Source organism: Pleurodeles waltl, chromosome 7 (genome assembly GCF_031143425.1).
Source record: "Pleurodeles waltl isolate 20211129_DDA chromosome 7, aPleWal1.hap1.20221129, whole genome shotgun sequence".
Lineage (NCBI taxonomy): Eukaryota > Metazoa > Chordata > Amphibia > Caudata > Salamandridae > Pleurodeles > Pleurodeles waltl.
Window position 1 is genome coordinate 64,030,317 of NC_090446.1, and position 23,064 is coordinate 64,053,380.

General features: G+C 46.0%; 1 protein-coding gene across 1 annotated transcript in view; it reads left to right on the forward strand.

Moving 5' to 3' along the window:
- Positions 1–22,038: 22,038 nt before the first annotated feature.
- Positions 22,039–23,064, forward strand: part of LOC138303636 (alpha-2-macroglobulin-like) — a 133,922-nt gene continuing 132,896 nt past the window's right edge. The window contains exon 1 of the mRNA XM_069242933.1: positions 22,039–22,214. Coding sequence (XP_069099034.1) covers positions 22,138–22,214 — 77 coding nt within the window. The 5' untranslated portion in view covers positions 22,039–22,137. The remainder of the gene's footprint in view (positions 22,215–23,064) is intronic.

Sequence of the window (23,064 nt, forward strand, 5' to 3'; positions counted from 1 at the left end):
GCCAGGTCTTGAGAAGTTTCCTGAAGGTAAGGAGGTCTTTGGTTTGGCGCAGGTGGGTTGGAAGAGTGTTCCACGTTTTGGCAGCGAGGTGCAAGAATGATCTACCGCCAGTTGTAGTACTGTGGATGCACAGGACGGTTGCCAGGGCGAGGTCGGTGGAGCGGAGATACTGGGTCAGAGTGAAGAAGGAGAGCCGTCTGTTGAGGTATTTTGGTACTGTGTTGTGCAGTGCTTTGTGAGCATGGGTGAGGAGTTTGAAGGTGATTCTCGTGTTTACTCGGATCCAGTGCAGGTTCCTCAGGTGGTCTGTGATGTGGCAGTGGTGAGGAATGTCCAGGATGAGGCGTGCAGAGGTGTTCTCGATGCGTTGCAGCCTCTTCTGGAGTTTGGCTGTGGTTCCTGTGTAGAGGGCATTGCCTTAGTCCAGTTTAATGCTTACGATGGCTTGGGTGACTGTTCTCCCGGTTTCAGTGGGTATCCATATGTAGATATTTCGGAGCATGCGGAGGGTGTTGAAGCAGGAGGAGGAGATGGCATTGACTTGCTGGGTCATGGATAATGAGGAGCCCAAGATGAATCCTAGGTTGCGTGCATGGTCTTTGGGAGTCGGAGCGGCTCCAAAGAGTGGCAGGCCACCAGAAGTCATCCCATGAGTAGGGGGTGGAGACAAAGATGAGGACTTCCATCTTGTTGGAATTGAGTTTGATGCAGCTGCTCTTCATCCATTCGGAGATGGCCTTCCTTCCTTTGTGGAGGTTTGTCTTGGTGGAGTCCTTGGTGAGGGAGAGGATAAGCTGGGTGAGATGATGTTGAGGTTGTGGGACCAGGCGATGTTAGCAAGTGGCCATGTAGACATTAAAGAATGTCGAGCTTAGGGGCGAACCCTGGGGTACACCGCAGATGATTTTGGTGGCTTCGGATGAAATGGGGGAGGCAGACTCTCTGGGTTCTGCCAGTGAGATAGGAGGTGAACGAGTCCAGGGCTCTGTCACGGATTCCTGCATTGCTGAGGTGTGATTGTAGGGTGTGGTGGCAGACGGTGTTGAACATGGCCGAGAGGTCCAGGAGGATGAGGGCTGTGGTTTTGCCACTGTCCAGTATGGTTCTGACGTCATCGGTGGCGATGATGAGAGTGGTTTTGGTACTGTGGTTGCTGCAGAATCCGGATTGGAAAGGGTCCAGGGTGCAGTTCTCCTCGAGGAAGCGGGTTAGTTGTCTGTTGACAGCCTTCTCAATGACTTTTGCCGGGAAGGGGAGCAGAGAGATAGACCGGAAGTTCTTGAGGTCCTTTGGGTCCCCCTTGGGTTTTTTGAGGAGGATGTTGATCTCAGCGTATTTCCAGCTCTCCGGGAAGGTGGCAGACTCAACGAAGCTGTTGATGATCTTCGTAGTTGGGGTGTGATTACGGAGCTTGCTTTGTTGAGGATGTGGTGAGGGCAGGGGTCAGATGGAGAGCCGCGGATGGTGTTCATTATTCCAATGGTGTCGTTGACAGGGGTCCAAGAGAGCAGGAGATTGGTTGGAGGTGAATCTGTGGTATTGGTGGTTGCCGCAGAGATCTGGGTGCTGAAGCTGTCATGGATGTCTAAAATATTGCGGTGGAAGTAGAAGGCTAGTGAGTCGCAGAGGTCTTGGAATGGCGGGATGTCGTTGGCGTTGGAGAGTTCTTTCACGATGTTGAAGAGCTTCTTGTGGCTGTGTGCATTGTTGTTGATTCAGTCTTTAAAGGCGGTTCTCTTAGCGGCTTGGATAAGTTGGTGGTGCCCACCGCTAGGGGCTCATTGATGTTTAGTATGCGTTTGCGTGGTTTTTTGATGCATCCAAATTTTGACTCAAACTGAACTTTGCATGAATTTTAAATATTTAACATGCATGCAGCCTGTATTTAGATGAAGATGGGATGGTATGGCCTGCAGTGTGTGTTAGTGTTTCGCCACATGTGGTAGACCATGCAACTGCGGCCCACATTTATACTATCTTTGCGCAGCATTTCCTTTTTTTCTAACGCAAAAGCGGCGCAAAGTTACAAAATTCTATTGGAATTTGTAAGTTTGCGCTGATTTGCATCAATGAATGACAGCCAGGCTGCACTACAAAAGTATGAATCATGGTCTGTGTGTTTTGTGTGTGAATTAACTGTTTCAACTATATGTGTGCTTCTCATGGAACAGCATGCATTACATTTGGCGTAATGGTCATGTATGAATGTGTTACAAATGGGTATCAACATCAGATGGCAATCAATGATGTACAACAGTCATGATATGTGCTTGTAATATGTGTTGACTCATTTGATGTTTGTAGTTGTTTGACTTTGGGAACATTACATTTCCCACGACAAATAATTCACAGGTATGATCGAGGATGGCTGATGAGGGCTATGTCGGATATGTTACCCCTCAGATGTCATTCATTGTTGGCTACGACTTCATGGTGACTTGTATGTAATCTACCAATATATCGGCCATCTGTACATGTTTGGTAGGTACTGTGTTTGCGACACAGCCTCAATTCCAATCATAAAATTGTTACGTACACGTCAGTTTGACTATTGAAAATTACTTATGTTACTCATGTTGCTGTGGTGGACCTGCAGCCCTGGCTGCATGTGTTCACATATTTTCAGAGGTGCATCGCACAAAAGTGTCCAGTTCAAGTGTGTAGGCATGTGTACCCTGTGTCAGTATTGGGCTCCATGGTGTTATGATTTCATGCAGGTCCAGTCAGGAGTCTGTTGAAGCAGCCCTTGAGTTCACAGAGTATCTTGCAAGGCAGATTTGTCTTGAAGCAGAAGATCAGCTAAAGGCATACAAGGGGATAGGGCAACTATGGTACAGCAGAAAATATAGAAGAGTGAATACAGAGCAACCTTAATGTGGACTAATATGTAACGGGTAAGTAATGGACAAACATGCAGGGCTCATCACTAAGATTGTACACAGGGTAGGGCTCAGAACTTCCCACAGCAACAGAGAACATCAGTTCCTCTGTGCAGATTAATCTCACAGCTAGTCACCACGCAAGCCCCATAGAAAGGTGGCAGCAGAAGTGAATCTGTGTCTGCACCCTTAGGGCACAAACATGGATTGTCCTTACAAACACGAGACTAGCCCTTGTTTGTCGGGCTGGAGACACAGTAACAAATCCTGCAATACAGCCAAAGCACACTGTAACTGTTAGGCACTAATGACTACATGCAAAACTAGACAAAGGATGGAGGCTGGATTAGCTTCCTGGAATCCAGGTGCCAGAACAAATACAAAGTTAAACAATTATATACAGTTGAGGACTGACAGTACCCTTACCAGACACTATGGGCCAGATGTAGCAAAGGTTTTTCCCCATTCTGTGTCTATGGGAAAAAGTGTTTGTACATATGGCCCTATATCCCAAGAGGAAACATAGGGCAAGGGAACCAACTAGGAGGCAAAGGCAGGCACAAGGAACAGGCTCTGGTTGACACAAAGACTGGAACAGGTCTCGGTAACAGAAAGCAGGCTCTGGCAGAAACAAACATGAACAAGGCTGAAAAACAGAGAGCAGAGACTGAGTGGAACAAGCAGGAACAGCACTGTGTAAACAGAGAGCAGTTTCAAGCGTAATCAGGACTGTCAATAAGTTCTTGCTCAGCAGGAATCTCGACCTCCTGTTCCGCTGGAACTTCATGAAGATCTACTATTGCTGTCTGCTGTCAAGGTTGCTCTGTTTCCTGAAACGATTGGCTACTATTTTGTGAAAGACACAAATCCAATTCAACATCACTGCTCATCTGCATCACGTTATTGCAGTGGATGCCTCACTGACAGACACGGTCATGGGCCTTGGTTGGGGGCGGGGGTGCTGTTGATGCAGGAGTGCTGTTCCAAGGTTCCTCCCCAGAGGCTGGTGCAGCAGACACATATCTCCCAATAAAGGTTGCGGTCAGCACACCACTGGAGGAAAGCTGCTTCTTCTCACTGACCATTTTCTTGGGAGCAACTTTCTTTGGGGCAATCTTCAAGCTCTCAGTTGGCAGTGGCATTATGCTGCACAAAAGAAAGAGATTGGAGGATTAAAATCACTATATAGGCCTTCTCTTTGGCAGCACTGCGAGTGATGTCTCTTCTCCTGTGCACCGAAAAGCAACTACGCAAGAAAATCATGTTGTTAGTGAAATGTGCATTGTTGCAGGTTGAAATAGTACAGAAAATGCGATATTAGTGCAGCTTTCAGAGTGACAGTGCTGTGCTGGTGCTAAAGCTGGGGTGGTCTCCATTCTGCACTTTGGATCTCGCTCGCTTCTCCTTCACAACTTGGGACATTTCATTAGTATTTAAGTGGCACCCAAGCCTTGTGGCTGTTTTCAGAGATAAAGTGCTGTGCTAAAGCTTGGGTGGGCCATTGTCCACCAGCCTCCACTTGGATCCTGCTTGCCTCACTTTCACTCCTGTGGGCACTTCATCAGTATTTGACGGCACAGGACTCGCTGCTTTCAGAGTGACTGTGCTGTTGCTAAACTGGGGTGGGACTTTGTCCCACAGCCTGCGCTTGTATCCCGCTTGCTTTTCCTTCAAACCTGTGGGTATTTCATCAATATTTAAGTGGGGCTAAAACCCTGCAGCACCTGGCTCATGTGGTCGGGGCTAGGCCACCCTTCTTTCATCCTTGGGGTTTATGGCTGGTGCAACTTATCAGGAAGAGGGGCCTCCTCCGGTTCTTGAACTCAATGGGTAAAGAAACCTAAAAGAAGCCCAAACAATTTGACTCTTTCCGTTGAGGAGATTATTGATACCAGTTTATAATATTCGTCAGCAGGTACACCGGGTGAGAAATGGGGAAATACAAAGGCACACTTCTGCTTCTTCTAATAAGGGGTGGTCCAGAACATATTCTATCACTAATTACCTAACATCTGTCATGGCAATTGAATCAGAGATTGACCAAGTGAAGGCCACCATGGATTCTACATTGAAAAAATCTGGCCTGCCTGCTAGTAATAACACTTTTGCAAGCATAAAGTCTGTGGCAGCCGATCCCATTAAACGCACGCCGGCAGTGCTCTCAAGCCAGACTATGCCAGGCTGCTCAAATTCTACCAATCTTCCCTTCTGCCCAAGAGATCTTTGCAAGCAGTGGGTCTGTAAAACTCATGTGTCATCCAAGACTCCAAAGGCGCTGAGGGGATCGACCTATTGTCAAATTCGGACAGCCCCCCTCAAAAAGAAGCAGCCAATGGGAGGTCAGGACAGAATCTATAATTCCTGAGAATATAAAGTCTAAATCTGTGCCCCAGGGCAAGCAAGGCGTAAATGGAAAGAAAAGTGTGGGGGGAGAGCGAGGGGGGGGAAGTCTGTCAAAAATGCTTCTACTACTTAATCTGACATGAGAACAGTAATCTCAAATTGTTCTGCCAGACTGTATCACCTTTAAAATTGTTTTAAACATGTTCCTCAGCTTTGTGCTTCAATTATTCTAAAATTACCTGTCATGGAGGGGAAATTTGATCTTATTCTATCGGCCCAGAAGTAGGCTGATGACAGAATGTCTCTTAACTCCCTGACATTTCAGTTGGCTCAAATAAAAATATCCAGCTTCCCAAGTCTAACCTCACCAATACATCAAAGGGAAGTTAATACAAGCCTGCACTTATCATCCCCTGCTAGACAAGCTCGCGCTACCCCACATGTGCAAAGGAGACAGCCATCCCACTATTCCCAAAGGCCCCAGCAATGTTTCTAGATCCAGAAGCCTCAAAAGAAGAACTCTAAATCCGCTTCATGTCGAAGTCAAGATAAAGCAACAAGCCCACGCCCACATATCACAGCCTTACATAATTGTGCTTGAAAATGTATCCAAAGTTGAGCACCGGCTTCCCAAATCCCATAACTCACTGTTAAACAAAGTGTTAAGCTGGTTAAGAAAGCACTCTGGCAGGTCGTGAGACCTGTCAAGAGACCGCATTACTACAAGGAGAGTCTCATGGGTAGGGCCATCTGTAAAGACCTCAGCTAGTAACTGCATAATAACCAACTTTAGGAGTCTGAATCTTTTACACCGCCTTTCGAAAGCATCTTATATGACAGGGGATATCAGAGCCCAACCTCTCATCTTCTTTTATGCCGCAAAGCCTGCTAATCACATAGGCCTCAAAATCAGAGACCTGCAGCCAGGGCAACTGAATATGTCCACTGAGATGTTGGAATAACTCAATCTCTGCAGAGTAGTTTACTTCTTCGCAATAATATTGCACTTTGCTCTCAATGGAGCAGCTGAACTAATTCTCACAAGGAGCTAAAAGCCCAAACAAGTATTGTGACCTCAACACCCCCCCACTCCCAATCCACCCCAGGATAAACTTAGGGACTCATTACAACATTGGCGGGTGACAAGAGCCGCCCGCCAAGTTGTAACCGCCATGCGGCCGCCAATGCTGCCGCACTCCCGCGGTGCCCATTTTGACATCCCCGCTGGGCCGTCGGGTGGAAAACGAGTTTCCGTCCGCAGCCCAGCGGGGATGTGGGCCGCAACATGGGAGCCAGCTCCAAATGGAGCTGGCGGTGTTGCGGCCCTGCGACGGGTGCAGTTGCACCCGTCACGCTTTTCACTGTCTACATAGCAGACAGTGAAAAGTCGCATGGGGCTCCCAGGGGCCCCACGACTCCCCGTACCGCCAGACTTTTCCTGGAGGTTCAAACCGCCAGGAAAAGGCTGGCAGTCGGGGACTCGTAATCCCCTGGGCAGTGCTGCTAGCAGCGCTGCCCTGGCGGGGTGCAACTGCGGCGCTTCCGCCGCAGTCGTAATGATCCAGGTAGAACCGCCAGCCTGTTGACAGTGCTTCCGTCATTTTAGCCCTGGCGGTCTAGTACCGCCAGGCTCAAAATGACCCCCTTAATGTTAAATCTTTCCGGGGAAAGATGTGGAGTGTAATCTCATGGAATGTTGCTGGTCTTCAACCCAAACCAGCGAATCCTGACTGGCTAAAGCTGGTAGAACAACATCAAATAATCAGTTGACATGAGACCTGGTTCCTATTCTCCCTGCACTTAGATGGTTATGTCACATACCAATCTCCAGCTATTGCCTCAATCTCAGGCCGAGCTAAGCATTGTCCAGTTACTTTCATCTCAGTGACTTTGATGGAGGACAGAGCATGTGTAATTTCTACTACATTGTATTACAATATTCTTTTAATTGCTCAACAGAAATCTTTTGATCTGCTGCTGATAAATTGTAATTATAACATATTTGACCAACCTAAGACCCAGTTGGTGGATGGGCTAGAGGACACTTTTCACAAAAAACTAAATGACCATAGGAAATAACTTTTTTATCATCTGGGTGGGAGATTTTAATATCCAACTATGCAACTCTAGAATGCTGGAATCATGTGGTGTATATGTGATGTGTTACATCAGCCCCTAATACATTTTTGATAACCACACCCCCTCCTCCCCACCCCGGGGGACTCTCTGAATCGAGTGATCCCTGTAAATAACCTGATTCATACTCACCAAAATGGCAATACAAGCTTAAGCCAGATACCAACATTTGTGGGGCAGGACACTAGCTCCATTATTGACGGCATGCTCATCGCTAAGAAATTGATGGCATTTTTTATGAATAGTGCAACTGCGACAAATGGTTTGAGCGACCATAACCCTTTAATCATCAAACTTTCCTTGGATCTAGGCACAGCCAAACATGGCTCCAGCCAACCAAAGGTAGAATATAGTATAAACAAGGATGTCACTACCAAATGGGAGAAGGTGAACAAAGAAGAGTTCTTTAATGACATTGTCTCAAATAATCAATCCCATATTGCCTTAGACGTGCAGGAATATGCCAATCCAGGAGATGTTATACAATCCTATTCTTCCCTCAATAGGTATATGGCAGCTAGAATGACCACAAATGTGCATAATTCAAGCACTAACCCTAGATGGTTTAACAATGCCTGTTTTAAAGCTCATCAGTCCTTATAATCTGCTCTTAGCAAGAGTCCGAGGGACCAGGAGGTGGGGTAGCCTCTGCTAGAGAAGTTATTGCAATGAGGAAGGTCGAAATGAGGGAGAAGGTTTGGGAAGATCTTAGGGAGTCTAGTAAGTCTGTAAGTCTCTAGTTTGTTCTGGCAGGCTGTTAATGCACCAAGACTGCTGGGTGAATAACTAACAAGAGCAGAAGCAACAATACCAGCTAAAGACTGGGTGGATCATTTCTCAAAACTCTTCTCCCCAGAAACCATTATGAATACCCTGGTTCTGGACCCCATAACTACTTATGAGTCAGATGCCCCTCCAACCCTCAGCAGGTCAACTGAGGTTTCAGATGTTGCCGTAGCCATTTTGAGTAACACTTCAAATAAGGCCCCTGCCCCTGAAAGAATTCCCCCCAATCTCTATAAAGCCCACCTTTAATTCTGGGCTCCCCTTATAGCCATTGTAATTAGATATGCCATTGCTGGCCCTCTAGTCGAAAGGTGGCAAGAGGCTATTATTGTCCCATTTTTTAAAAAGAGGACAAGAGCCAACCAAGTTGCTACTGTTCAATCTCCATGCTTGATAGCATGGTCAACATTTTCGGAAGGGTAATTCTGGCCATACTGGAAACCTGGGCAGCTGAGACAAAAGGGCTTTCAGACATCCAATTCGGATTCCGCCCCGGTCTAGGCACAACGAAACAATCCCTAAATCTATCCCTGATTGGCCAAAAGTACACAAAAACAAAAAAAACTTGTGTCCATTTTGCCTTTATGGACTTGACATGTGCCTTTGCCACAGTGGGAAATTATTGCACAGCGAGGGATTGATCCTGGTATAATTATCCTGCTGGATAATCTTAATGTCCATACTACTGCAAGGGTACAATAGCAAGGGTGGGGACTTAACTGTGGAATTCTCCTACAAAACAGGGGGACGGCAAGGATGTGTCTTAGCACCCTTTCTCTTCTTAATCTATATAAATGGGCTAAAGGGCTCTCTGTGTGGCAAGGGGAAGGACATCCCGAAGATTGTCTCATATCAAGTTCCCGTATTACTCTACGCAGATAATGGGGTTTAATAGTGAGATCTGCAAACGGCCTTCAAATTCTTTTAGATGCTTTTTAAAATGTAATGCACAGTCAGGGCCTCATGACCAACACACAAAATCTTATATAATGAAATGTGGTCTCAAATTATCTACAACACGGAAATTTCTACTTGGAGATGCAGAAACCATTAACCCCCCACCCCCATTTTAGATATCTGGGAGTGTCTGTAGACATTGGGTATAGTTGGAAATTTCTATTAAACATCAGGACCTAGCAGGTCAAGAAGCTGTTTTAAGATTTGCCAGAATGTTAGAACACAAACCAGTTAAAGAAATGCTGTGTATTATTAAGAGCAAGGGTCTATCAATTGCCTCCTTCAGTGCAGGCATTTGGGGCTACAACAAAACAAACTAATACCAAACAACTGAAACACATTTTTTAAAAGGTTGCTGGCTGTGCCGCAATTGACCCCTGCATCTTTTTGTCACGAAAAAGTACGGCTGGGTTATCTGGAAGATTATATTGAATTGCAGCCTTTGCTGCTGTGGCTTAAAATATGGGAAAACCGTGAGGCTCACTTTTGTACCAGTGTTATTAGATTGCTTATCCAATGCTAGGATTGGAGATGCAACACTAAGAGGAGCAGACCACTGAGGGGCAGGCAGTTATGAGCTGGGGGCAGTTTCATTTTCTAAGAGGCCCACTTTTCTTCTTATTTCTTCCCTCCTGCCCTGCTCTTTATCTGCTGCCCCACCATTGCAGGGGTCACGACTTGGCCCCAGCTCCGAGCGGGTGAGCGACAAAGAGATGTCTGTGTGGTGGAGGGCAGCTGCACAGCGTCCCGGGTCTAGAGCAGTTGGAGCGGCTGGAGTGGCTGGGGTGACACTGTAGTCGTACCAGACAAATACTGAGGAATAACAAGGAGCCAAATGGGAGAGCTGCAAGGAAGGGCAGACGGCACGAAGGGCAGGCGGCTGCAAGGAAGGGCAGACGGCACGAAGGGCAGGCAGCTGCAAGGAAAGGCAGATGTCCAACGGGGCTGGTGAGGTGAGGAGGCTCAGAGCTGCAGATCCTCGTGGAGTGGAAGTAGTAGTAGGCTTGCCCCACATGGCTTGGGGGCACTAATTTTGACATTTATCCACTTCACCTGCTATACTATCTGCTAGACTGTATTTTTGCAGCAGCCCAGCTCTTTTTCTGTTGCTCTCTCCCAGTAGCCCAGTATAACTTAGCAGGCTTCTGAGCACCGTGCTTGGAACATTGATTTAAAACACTGAACTTTGATCAGCTACTGGTGGCCAACAGTAGTGTCATTGGTATAACTCAACTACTGGGTGAAGGACCCCATTTGTCAACATTGCCAGAGTCCTGTGAGTTTCTGAATGCTCCTCCCCCCTTCCAAGACAAAGGGTTTCAACGCTGCAAATACATTGCAAATATGGGTTGCAATAAGGAGTAAAAAGGTGGGCGTGGTGGCACAAAATTGGGAACAAGTGTGCAAGGGGAGAAGAAGAATAGTCTCAGGAAGCAAGAGAGAAGGAACTCAAAAGGATGAAGGGGGTTCAGGGGGATTGTTACCCTTATGCTCCCTCCCTGAAGTTGTTCTTCAGGGTGTAGGCTATGAGGAGGGGTGAGGTGACACAACTGGCTTTATCCCTGACTTTATTACTTGGTTGGCATCAGTGGAGCCTTAACAGGATGAGACTTGGAAAGCCCAGGGGGCCAGTGGTGAACCAAAAAAATCCTAACCTCCTCAGACCTGATCTATCCATTATCTCCAATCATGGCATCAACAGCAACATCATGGGGTTCAAATGCTATTTTACATGGGCTAGCTGTGGAGGATTTCCCTCAGGGGTGGTAGCTAAAGGATCAGGAAGATGTGATCCAAAGCTTGGACAACCAAAAATCACTTCAAATGTAATTACCCAAAGAAAGCTGGGGCAGCCATTTTTTATTCTAGCGATAATATCGAGGGATTGCCTGTTCCCTAAGACCCAATTTTGATCATTGAGAACAGGGCCCAGTCCCCCCCCCCTCTAGATGGTAGGGATCCGGAACAGTTGTACAACTCTCCATACTGGGCACGCCATGTCAGGTATCAGGCTATCCCCTTCCCGAAGCATGGCATGGCACAGGGAAGAATTCTCGCTTGATATCCCAAGCATGAGCACCCACAAGAGCATAGTCTGTAAAGTTTTGCACAAAGGTTACCCAGTGCAGCTTGAATCAGCACCCAGGGCACACAAGGATTTGGATCACAACTCTACAGACGGGGAATTCTGAACTCAGCCCCACCTTCTTCCCAAGGAGGCAAAAAACGTTCTCAGTTACTGTCACAGCTATATGAAGAGGAAAATAAGCAAGCCTTCCCTGGTCCAGACACACTACCCCCGGGCACAACACGTACCAAATGTCCAATGGTGCTGCCTCTAGCTCTTTGGGAAACCGATAGCAAAAAATCCAATATAGCAGAGGAAGCGAGTTTAAGAGAACAGGCCTGTGACGAGGGCCTATTGACATCTGGTAAAGGTCCTTCATACCTGCATTCTATGGAAACATAGTTGGCTTCTTATGCTACTGCTGCCCCAAAGAATTCTAGTCCCTTTAGAGCAGGAACTGTCGACCCTCAGAGGCTTCAGGAATCCTTATGGATTAGAGCATTTGGGAGTTTACAAAACTCAGTGAAGGCTATGAGCTTTTAAGCTAATAAGATGGACATACAGACCAGCATTCCAAACACTTTTGCTATGTATGCTGCAACTATCGATGAAACAAATCTCAAACCTGAATGATCTGATAAAAAAGGTTCAGTCTGAAGCATATGGAGCTGTCCAGAAAGGTAAATGTTCTCCGTTTCTAGATAAACTAACCATACCACCAGATGTAAAGTCAAAGTTAGTTGGTGAACTGAGAGAAATGGTTGATACCCAAAAAACCCTACTGACACCCCTGGAATCAAAAGGAATATTAGCTGCTGGAACCCAGGGTAACCTGGGCATAGATTCCACTACATTAGTGGCCCGGAGAGGGGCCACTGCAGAGAACGTGCACAGGTCTCTCTCCTGCCAATATCATCAGCCAAATGGTGTCACCAAAGAGCCGCAACCTGTGCCCCCTTCGGTCCACACCGCAGGTATGTGTCACAGACGACCCCACTCCCAAGAGGGAGCAATGAATGTAGAGATCTAAGAAAAGGAAGGGGCGCAATAAAAGGGCAGCCAGGACTCAAAACCTGGTGATATATTCAATTTTTCAATCTTTAACCAGTAAGCAGCGCCAGGGCCCAAGCTGTGGGGAACCTCAAATTGGTCTTGTGGAGGCACCAATGGGTCTGAACCAATCCTTGAAGGAGGTTTCAGAGCCCTTAGCTGAGGCTCAAACAGCAATCAAGGCATATGCCTCGACTGCTAATACAGCACTGGAGGAAAGCAGGGCATCACAATAGAACAAACCTCAAATTTAGTTACACTTATGCGGGAAAGTCAGGTACAATGTATTCCAGCACTACTACTACTACTAAGGCTTGCCCTTACAAACAAATGTGACACTGGAGAGGATGTACTTGTTTGGCCAGTTAAATATGACTGCTATGCATACCCCTGGGAAAACCAATCTAAATAACATTACGGGTCCTGTATCAAAAACCAACCTGGCCACAAGCATAGTGCGGGTGTCTCTGGCACCTACCCAGCTTGAGGGTTATGTAGCTCCTCTAACTATCACTGTCAGCAAAAAGGATGGGACCACTGTTACATCTGCCCCATCGCGGCAGAAATGCAGATGCCTCAGGTAATGCAAGCAATGGTGACTAGCAGTGGTCCAGTCTCCCCTCAAACAGATTGGGGAGGATGCCTGGCCCGGGTGCTCAGTGAAGGGCCCCAAAAAATGACACAAACATACTCAGCTTCCACACTCTTTTACCCAGAATATACATCTAGAGGCTTGTTTGACATTTTGAATCATGGGAAAATCATCAGGCTTGCATACTCAATTGGCCCGTTAAGAGAATTAACATCACAGGATACTGCCTCATTAGAATTCATTGCTCATGGTCCTGGTCAAATTAACAAATCAACTTAGGTTATCTGGAGCTCTGCAGAACAGGCACAGAAGGTCCTGGACTGCTCTGATTTTTAAGAAGTGGGGAATAATTTTATCTCCCTTCAGGGAACCTGGATTCCCGCATGTCTTAGATCACATGCTGAAGGAGCCTGTTGCTGCAAGCTGAGTCGGAATGTTCGAAGGGTGATTTTATTATCTCAGGCGACTATAACGTGGCTGATGAGCACAACTCCTTCGAGCGAGGTCAGAGGGTTAAGACAGCCTGTGGATGACTCTGTCCCAGGCGTTGCCAGGGTGGACCAAATGTGACAAGAAATGTCATGTTCTACAGGGTACCCTGGAACACCATGGTCTTACGGCACTAAACAGCCTATTTGGCCATGATAAGCTGTCTGGAATTTCGTTTTCAATGGCAATGAGGGCCTCTTTAATTGATTAGACTTTTGTTAGACTTTCCCTAATGCATCATATATCTTCCTTTCGTTTTGGTAAAAGTCTGGATAGCAATCATCGCCCACAGGAGATCACCTTCGATATCATGGTCTGGCACTTTGAATATGCAACATACCTGAGCTTAATGAGGGTGCAATCGACCTGCAGTGCATTAGGTGTAACACAGCATCCCTGGCTTCTCTGGCAGCAAAGGGGAAACATTTTGTTTCCTCCACCCATCTGACCACTGGTGATCCTCTGTCACAATGGGTTGTGTTTGCAGAGGGTATTTTAATGCATTATGCCAAGCAGGGTCACTCGAAGAGGCAGCAGAACCCAAAGAGCACAACTTTCTTCAGTGGTGAGGCAACCAGTCACCAGGTAAAATGGGCCAACAGGAGGAATAATTCACTATAGAGAGTATTAAAATGGACACCCACGGATACCAAAGTCTTGTCCCTCCTCCGGAGGGCCAGAAGGACTTTGAAACTCGAGAAAAAGATCTACTGAACAGCAAGCTCAGATTAGACTTGAATTTGGGATCATTAAGCAAGCTTTGGCATGGACGGGGACTTATACGCTGCAATGCCACAAATTAAGGTCTGCAAAAGAGGAATCACTGGAATCACTGGCCCATTACATATGGATTGAACAGAACTCTATAAACAGCTCCCAAGCATGATCTTCCCTGTAGCAGTTATTGATCTCCTTGAACCTACAGAAGGCATGGCATTTACCAATTAGCCACCAGGAGTTTAAAAGGATAATAAAGATAAGCAGCAAACAGCTTTCCCTGCTTGAAGATAAGGCTACTCCAGCATGACACAAACATAGTTTGCTGACACTCTCATCTTATGAGCTGCCGAAGCCCCAGAGTTATCTTAGTAAATCTTTAAAGGAAAAAAATAAGTCTCAGTTAATGGGATACAGAATGGGGCTATTACCTATCACATGTTACTTGCCTGTTTGGAAGAGGCATGAAGAACCAGGGAGATGCCGGCTATGCCACCTTGGGCCGGAGGACATTATTCGTGTACTGTGCATATGCCTCGCTCTACAACAGGATCAGCGTCTGCTCCTACGAAGAAGGTGGAACGCTAGAGGAATAAAGTTGTGTAGGGAGGTAGTTGTAGCTCGCTTTGACCCTACAGATGTGAGACTAAGCAGTGCTCTGGTGAAATGTTTGCAAAGATTTGTGAAATGGGTAGAGGTCAATTCCTGTGGGCCACATTGAAGGGTTGACCCATGTTTATGGCCAGTCTGGCCCGGCCTCTAAGGAAAGATTGTTTTATGTGATCGAAAAGGATATAGGCAGGTTTATCCCAGTCGCCATTACTTGGTGTTACTAGACTTTTTTAATCATTCTTGTGTTATATGAGTATTTTTATTATTTCATTTTATCTAATTTTAAACTTGTGTTGGAAGCAGTGCAAAGATACTTACACTAGTTTTATAATGTTGTTTTTTTATAATGGTTTTGATAATAATCATTATAAACTGTATCACACTGCATTGTTAGCTGATGCACTCCACATTGCTCTTGTGAAAGTATGGCATTTTTCTGACAATGTTGCCCTATTGGAGCCATTATAATTTAGCGATGACAGTTCGAGTGTAATCCTTGGGGCACCAGACTATTTTATATATTTATTCTTGGAAATTATTTTTTATTTAAGGGTGATAATATACAATGGCTTTAATACATATAGTATTCATCTTGCAACTGATTTAGTAGCAATTTGTATGTGATGGGCACGGTGATTATAGGGGATCTATTTTGGTACTGAACAGTGTACTTTTATGCAACAATTTTAGGAAATCAAGCAATAAAGAGATTTGAATTTGACGGTTCCAGTAAATCAATCTTAGCTTTACCAATATAAGCAACCTATACTATTTCTCAAGTCCGGATTCCTTCAGAAAAGTTTCACCTGCTTCCATTAAATATCTCTTTTACAGCCATCTTAATCTGGCCTGCACTGGTAGAGAGCAGGTTGTTACTATTGTTAAGTCCACTGAAAAGATTGCATTGTATTTGCAGGCTATAGCAAATGAGAGATACAAATTTCAGTTTACCAGATTTTATCATCAAACTATACACTTTCTGGTAGGTTTCCCAGCATAAACAATCTAATTTCTCTCACTCCCTCTGCCCATGTGATGGCTTGGTGCGTCAATGTTCAATTAACTTTATCTTATTCGGTACTCTTTATGTCCCAAAGAGAAGGCAATTTCTATGGTCAGTGCTGAAAGCTTCTCAGTTTAGATCACAAGCAGGCTTTGATTTATATACAGCATTTGGGAACCCTAGACATTGTTTGTGCAGTGCTAAACTTTATTTTAAGTGCTCCTTAGAGTTGTAAAAGTTATTACATTTTATTGTTGTTTTATGTGTCTCCTTTAATCTGTTTTTATGCTGTATACATGTACTGATCTTTAATAGAACTTTTATGGCTGGATTAAGCAGAATAAAGTTCTTAATGAATGACTGACTAGTGTGGTTGGTTACTTATGTAATGAAACCATGTTAATCAAACATTGTAAATTCAAACCACACCAGAAATGTAATTTCAAATCGGGAAACACAACATGCAGATATAGCTCTTTGCTTTATTTACATCTGTTTTAAAGGAGACACCTGTGGTAGTCAGAGAGAGGTGCATGGCTAAATAGAATAATCCTTAAGAAACAAAACCATGGTGGCAAGGTGGTCCAGAGGAAATGGAATAAGACTTAAAAAAATGAATTATGCTGATTATGTCAGCAGTGAACCGCAGCCAGGGTGTCCAGGAGGAAATGGAATGGCAAGCGAGTGCCAAAAACAAATCTTACACATGCAACTGGAAAAAGACGCCGCTTTGAGCCAGATATTGTTGTATTCGGGAACCCTGCGCTACTCTGCATAGCACAAAGTGCGAGAATTCTGAAAACTCAGAGGGCGGAGTTGAGTTTTTTGCCAGATCTATTGCTTACCATTGGCCTTGTGGTTTGTAACTCACATTTTCTGGCTTTCTATTCACTGGCTTTATTTACTTTCGGCTGTCCATCTAAAGTTCATCCCTCCCATTGCCTAAGCCTAGTTTTCTGTATTCTTCCACAAACACACTTTCTATAAACAGACCTCTAAATATTGTTCTTATTTTGTTACATTTTCTGTGCATTCAAAGACAGAATTAAAATGTGAGGGGGTGTCTCTCAGTGAGCTGTTTTTTATTTTTCTTTCTCTAACTGCAAGGTGAAAGAATTTATGTGACAATCATGCTGGTTACGGTTGAGGGGTCTGTCTTAGGAAGGCAGTGCAATGTTATTTTTTTCTAGCATGCAACAAATTTAAATGTCTGTAAATGAACTGTACTGACAATAAATTGAATACATTGGGTGATGGCATTTCAACATATTATCATTTGTGCACTATATACTTTAATCAGTGAAACTGTATGTGAGTGAAAATGTAATGGTTATTTCAATTGAAGATGTGTTGTGTGTAATGGCAGTATGCTACCAAATATGCATTCTGCATGTTACCCCACTCTACTCTGCACCACTCCACTCTACACTCCACCACTCCACTCTGTGTCACTACACTATTCCCTACACCACTATTCTCTACTCCTCTCTGTTCTACACCACCCTACTCTGTCAATGCACTCTTTTCCATACTACCCTACCATATGCCACTACACTCTCTGCCACTGCACTCTACACAATGTACTCTACTCTGTACCACTCCACTGTATGCCAGTTCACTCTATGCCAATCCCCTCTACGCCACTAGAAACTATTCTGCACCACTGCACTCTACTCTGAAATGGTCTACTCTATGCCACTGCACTTGGCACCACTCCGCTCTACAAAACGACTCTATGCCACTTCACTCTATCCTGCACCACTATACTCTACCCTGCCCCACTCCACTCCACTTCACTCTCCTCTTAAACAATCTACTCTGCATCACTATACTCAATGTCATTACATGCTATGTCACTCTACTCCACTTTGCATCACTCCACTCTATGCCACTGCACTCTACACCACTGCACTCTATGCACATTCATTCTACAACACTTCACTCAAAACCAATGCACCCTACACTACTGTGCCTATGCCAACTACTTTGCACCACTGCAATTTATGCCATTATACTATACAACATTTTACTCTATGCCACTGCATGCTGCTTCACTCTATACCATTGCGCTCTATGTCATTGCACTCTATGGCACTCTGTTCTACTTTGCACCAGAGTATTCAACGTCACTTCTTTCTGCACCACTCTACCCTGCACTACTCTATGTCACTGCACTCTATGCCACTTCTCCCTATGCCTCTCTACTCTACTCTACACCACTCCACTCTACGCCAGTGCACTCCACCCCACTCAACTGTACACCATTGCACACTTCCCCACTGCAAAGTACACCACTCCAATAAAGGCCACTCCACTCTGTAACACTGAATTCTGTGCCAGTGCACTCTAGACCACTACCTTGCACCACTCCACTCGATGCCACTTATCTCTACTCTGAAACAATCTACTCTATGCAACTTCATTCTATGATACTGCACTTAAGTCTCTCTACTCCACTCTGCACCACACCACTCGATGCCATTGCTATCAACACTGTGCCACTCTACTCTATGCCAATCTACACTATGCCACTGTGCTCTATGCCAGTACTGTATGCCATTGCACTCTACGCTGTACCACTCTACTCTGCCCTGCACCACTCCACTCTACTCTGAAACAATTTACCTTGCATCTTTGCACTCTATGCCACTGCATTCTGCACCACCCTACTTCACTCTGCACCACTCCAACTTATGACACTACACTCTACACGGCACAACTATATGCCACTGCACTACACCACTCTACTCTAAACCACTGCACTCTATGTCGATTCACTCTCCACCACTTTACTCAAAACCAATGCACCCTACAACACTGTACCTGCACCAAATGCTTTGCACAACTGTAGCCACTATACTCTACAACATTTTACTCTATGCTGCACTCTATGCCACTGCAAACTATATCACTCTACATCCTTGAGCTCTGTCACTACAATCTATGTAACTCTACTTTGCACCACTGTACTCTACATCACTGCTCTATGTACCAATTTACTCTGCAGCACTCTACTCTTCACCACTCTACTCTGCATCACTCTATGCCACTGCACTCAATGGAACTGCATTCTGCACTATTGCACTTTACACCACTTTATTCAAAACCAATTCACTATATGCCACTGTGCATCTATGCCAATCTAGTCTGCACCACTTCAATGTACGCCACTATAATCTACTCCATGCCACTGCACTATCCTCCACTCTACACCATCACACTCTGTCACATTATTCTGTACCACTGTACGCCACTGCACTCTACACCGATTCACTCTATGCCACTCCACACCACTGCACTCCACAACACTCTACTCTGTGTGATTGCACTCTCTGCCACTGAACTCTATGCCACTGCAATTTATGCTACTCTATTACATTCTATGCTGCTGCACTCAATGCCACTGCTCCCTATGCCACTGCAGCACTCTATGCTAATGCACTGTACACCTCCCTACTCTGCATCACTCCACTCTATGCCACTGGACTCTACCCTGCACCACTTCACACTACACTATTCCATTCTATGAAACATTACTCTACATCACTCTACTCTGCAGCACTGCTGTCTCTGCCACCGAACTCTAAGTCACTCTCCTCTGCATTGCTCCACTCTATAGCACTGTACTCTACACCAATCCACTCAAAAACACTTTAATCTACTCTGCACCACTGCACTCTATGGCACTATACTCTTGTACCACTTCTCTCTACACCACATCAATCTACTTTAAAAACAATCTACTCTATGCCACTGCAGTATTCCATGCTATTCCACTCTCCCACTCCACACTATGCCACTCTGTTCTACACCTGTGCACTCTATGCTGCTGCACTCTATGTGACTGCACTCTTTACCAATACTCTCTATACCACTTTACTCAAAACCTATACACTCTATGCCACAGCACTCTATGCCAATCTACTCTGCACCACTGCACTGTATGCCACTAAATTCTAAGCCACTGCAATCTATGCAACTCTACTCAATTGCACTCTGTCACTTTACTCTGCATCACTTTGTGCCCCTACACTAATATACTCTATGCCACTCTAATCTGCACCACTGCACTCTATGATACTCTACTCTGCAGCACTGCACTCTCTGCCATTGAACTCTATGCCTCTTTACGCTATGCCACTCTACATGTTATACTCTATGCTCCTGCAATCTACTCTGCCCCACTCTACACCACTCTACTGACCATTGCACTTTGATCATGCACTCTATGCCACTTCCCTCTACCCCTCTCTACTGTATTCTGCACCACTCTACTCTATGCCAGTGCACTCTACCCCACTGTTCTATACACTATTGCACTCTGTCACTGCACTCTACACCACGACAGTCTAGGCCACTCCCCTCTGCACCACTCTTCTCTATGCCACTCCACTATGCAACACTGTTCTCTATGTCACTACCCTATACCACTCCACTCTATACCACTTTACTCTACTCTGAAACAATCTACTGTATGCCACTGCACACTATGCCGCTGCACTCTACACCATTCTACTTCACTATGCGTCACTAGATTCTACGCCACTGAAATCAATGCTGTGCTCATATATTCTACATCACTCTACGCCACTGCGCTCTTCCTTGTACCACTATACTCTATCCTGCTCCACTCGACTCTACTCTGAAACACTCTACTCTGTGCCACTGTTCTGTATCCTACTGCACTCCATTCCACTCTGCTCCACGCTATGCCACTGTGCTCTATGCCTCTACAGGCTACGCTATGCCTCTGTTCTCCCAACCACTGCACTTTATGCCAGTGCACTCTACACCACTTAACTAAAAACTAATGTACTCTACCACAGTCTACTATATACCAATGCATTTGATGCCACTGCATTCCACATCACTCTACACCATTCCATTGCACTCTATGTCACTTCACTCTATGCCACTCTATTCTGCTCTGCACCACTGTACTCTACTTCACTGCTCTCTGCACCTCTCTACTGTGCATCACTCTACTCTACACCACCCTACTCTGCATCACTCTATTACCCTACACTCTATGATCATTCACTCTGCCACTGCACTCTGCCACTGAAACTCTATGCCCCTAAACGCTAATCTGAACCACTCAATTCTGCACTACTCAACTCCAATAAACTATATTGAACTCTACATCAATGCACTTTACGCCACTGCAATCTATACAACTGCACTCCACACCTCTGCACTCTACCCTGCACCACTCCACTCTGTCACTTCACTCTGTGCCACTCTACACCACTCTATGCCACTGCACTCTATACTACTCTATGTCAGTGCTCTCTATGCCAGGGCACTCTACAACACTTCACTCAAAACCAGTTCACTCCATGTCATTCCGCTCTGCGACTATCTATTCTGCATCACAGTTCTTTACCCTACTTCACTCTAGGCCACTCTACTACACTACATTCCATGAAAGTCTACTCCATTAAACTCTTCTCCACTGACACTCTATGCCACTCCACTCTACAGCACTCTACTCCACTCTATGCCATTCTGTGACACTTCTCCAGTCTACGACCCTAGACGCAACTCCCTGTATGCCACTCCATGCCACTTTACTCCACTCTATTCTGCGACACAATACTCCACTCTATTCTGTTCCACCCCACTCCACTCTATGACAATCTACTCCACTCTGCGTCACTCTTTAAAACTCTACTCCACTGTACACAACACCCTGTATGTCACTCCACTCTGCTCCACTCCACTTCGTGATACTCTATGCCACTCCTCCACTCTACGACACTCTGCTCAACTCTGACACTGTACTCCTCTCTATGCCACTCAACTGTACACCCTTCCATTCTAAGAAATAGTGAGAGGAGAAAGTAGTCAATAAATAAATAAAATAAGACAAGAATAATAAAACAAATACAGAAAGGATGGGGAGGGAAATTGGGCAAAGAAAGTGAAAAGTGACTTTGGCAAAAAGAGATAAAGTAGTAGAAGAAGAAAATAGGAAAATAAGTAAACATTGGCAATGAAAAAAAAAGAGAAATCTAAAAGAATTAAAATATAAAAAATACAAAGAGGGCTACGAATTAAAGAACAAAAGAAACAATATTAGAAAGAAAGAATAAATGAAAGCAAGGGGTGTTGGCAATAAAAAAGGAGGCAATGTAAAACCTCGTATCATAGAATTTAAGAACGAGGAGAAATAAACATAAAAGTGTATAGGATACTTGTATGTGCAATTGTTTGTGTCCAGGTATTGTGTCCTTATGTTGTATAACTCACACAGATTTTGCGGCGGGGGCTATTTTCAGCGGTTCGGTTTAGTCGTTCGTGAACTGTTTGTTTGTCTTGGACAGATTATGGGGATGAAGAGAGGCCTCAGCCCCTGGAATTCCCCACCCCGGACAACTCTAGGCTCCCGCCGCTGGACTTTGTCTTGTGTGGGTGGAAACTTGTGGACACCGGACGCGTTATATAGGCGCCTCGAGCCCCCCCTGGCCCAGAGCTGGAGAGGAGCCCCCGTGCAACCCTCACCATGTCGAAGCCCTCGCTGCTCAGCCTGTGCCTTGTCCTGGGCCTGTTCCATGCCTGTGCGGCGTCTCAGCCACAGCCGTAAGTATGCCCTCCGTCCACTTAACGTGCCACACCCGTGCGTCTCCGCCACGGCCCTGAGTGTGCCCTCCCTCCACTTAACGTGCGGGACCTGTGCATCTCCACCACAGCCCTAAGTGTGCCCTCCCTCCACTTAAAGTGCCGCACCTGTGCGTCTCCACCACGGCCCTGAGTGTGCCCTCCCTCCACTTAACGTGCGGGACCTGTGCGTCTCCACCACGGCCCTAAGTGTGCCCTCCCTCCATTTGAAGTGCCGCACCTGTGCGTCTCCACCACAGCCCTGAGTGTGCCCTCTGTCCATTGAACGTGCCACACCTGTGCGTCTCCACCACAGCCCTAATTGTGCCCTCCGTGCGGCACCTGTGCGTCTCCACCACAGCCCTAATGATGCCCACCGTCCACTTAACGTGCGGCACCTGTGCGTCTCCACCACAGCCCTCACCGTGCCCTCCCTCCACTTAACGTGCCGCACCTGTGCGTCTCCACTACAGCCCTAATTGTGCCCTCCGTCCACTTAACGTGCGGCACCTGTGCGTCTCCACCACAGCCCTGAGTGTGCCCTCCCTCCACTTAACGTGCGGCACCTGTGCGTCTCCACCACAGCCCTGAGTGTGCCCTCCCTCCACTTAACTTGCGGCACCTGTGCGTCTCCACCACAGCCCTAAGTGTGCCCTCCCTCCACTTAAAGTGCCGCACATGTGCGTCTCCACCACAGCCCTGAGTGTGCCCTCCGTCCATTGAACGTGCCACACCTGTGCGTTTCCACCACAGCCCTAATTGTGCCCTCCGTGCGGCACCTGTGCGTCTCCACCACAGCCCTAATGATGCCCTCCGTCCACTTAATGTGCGG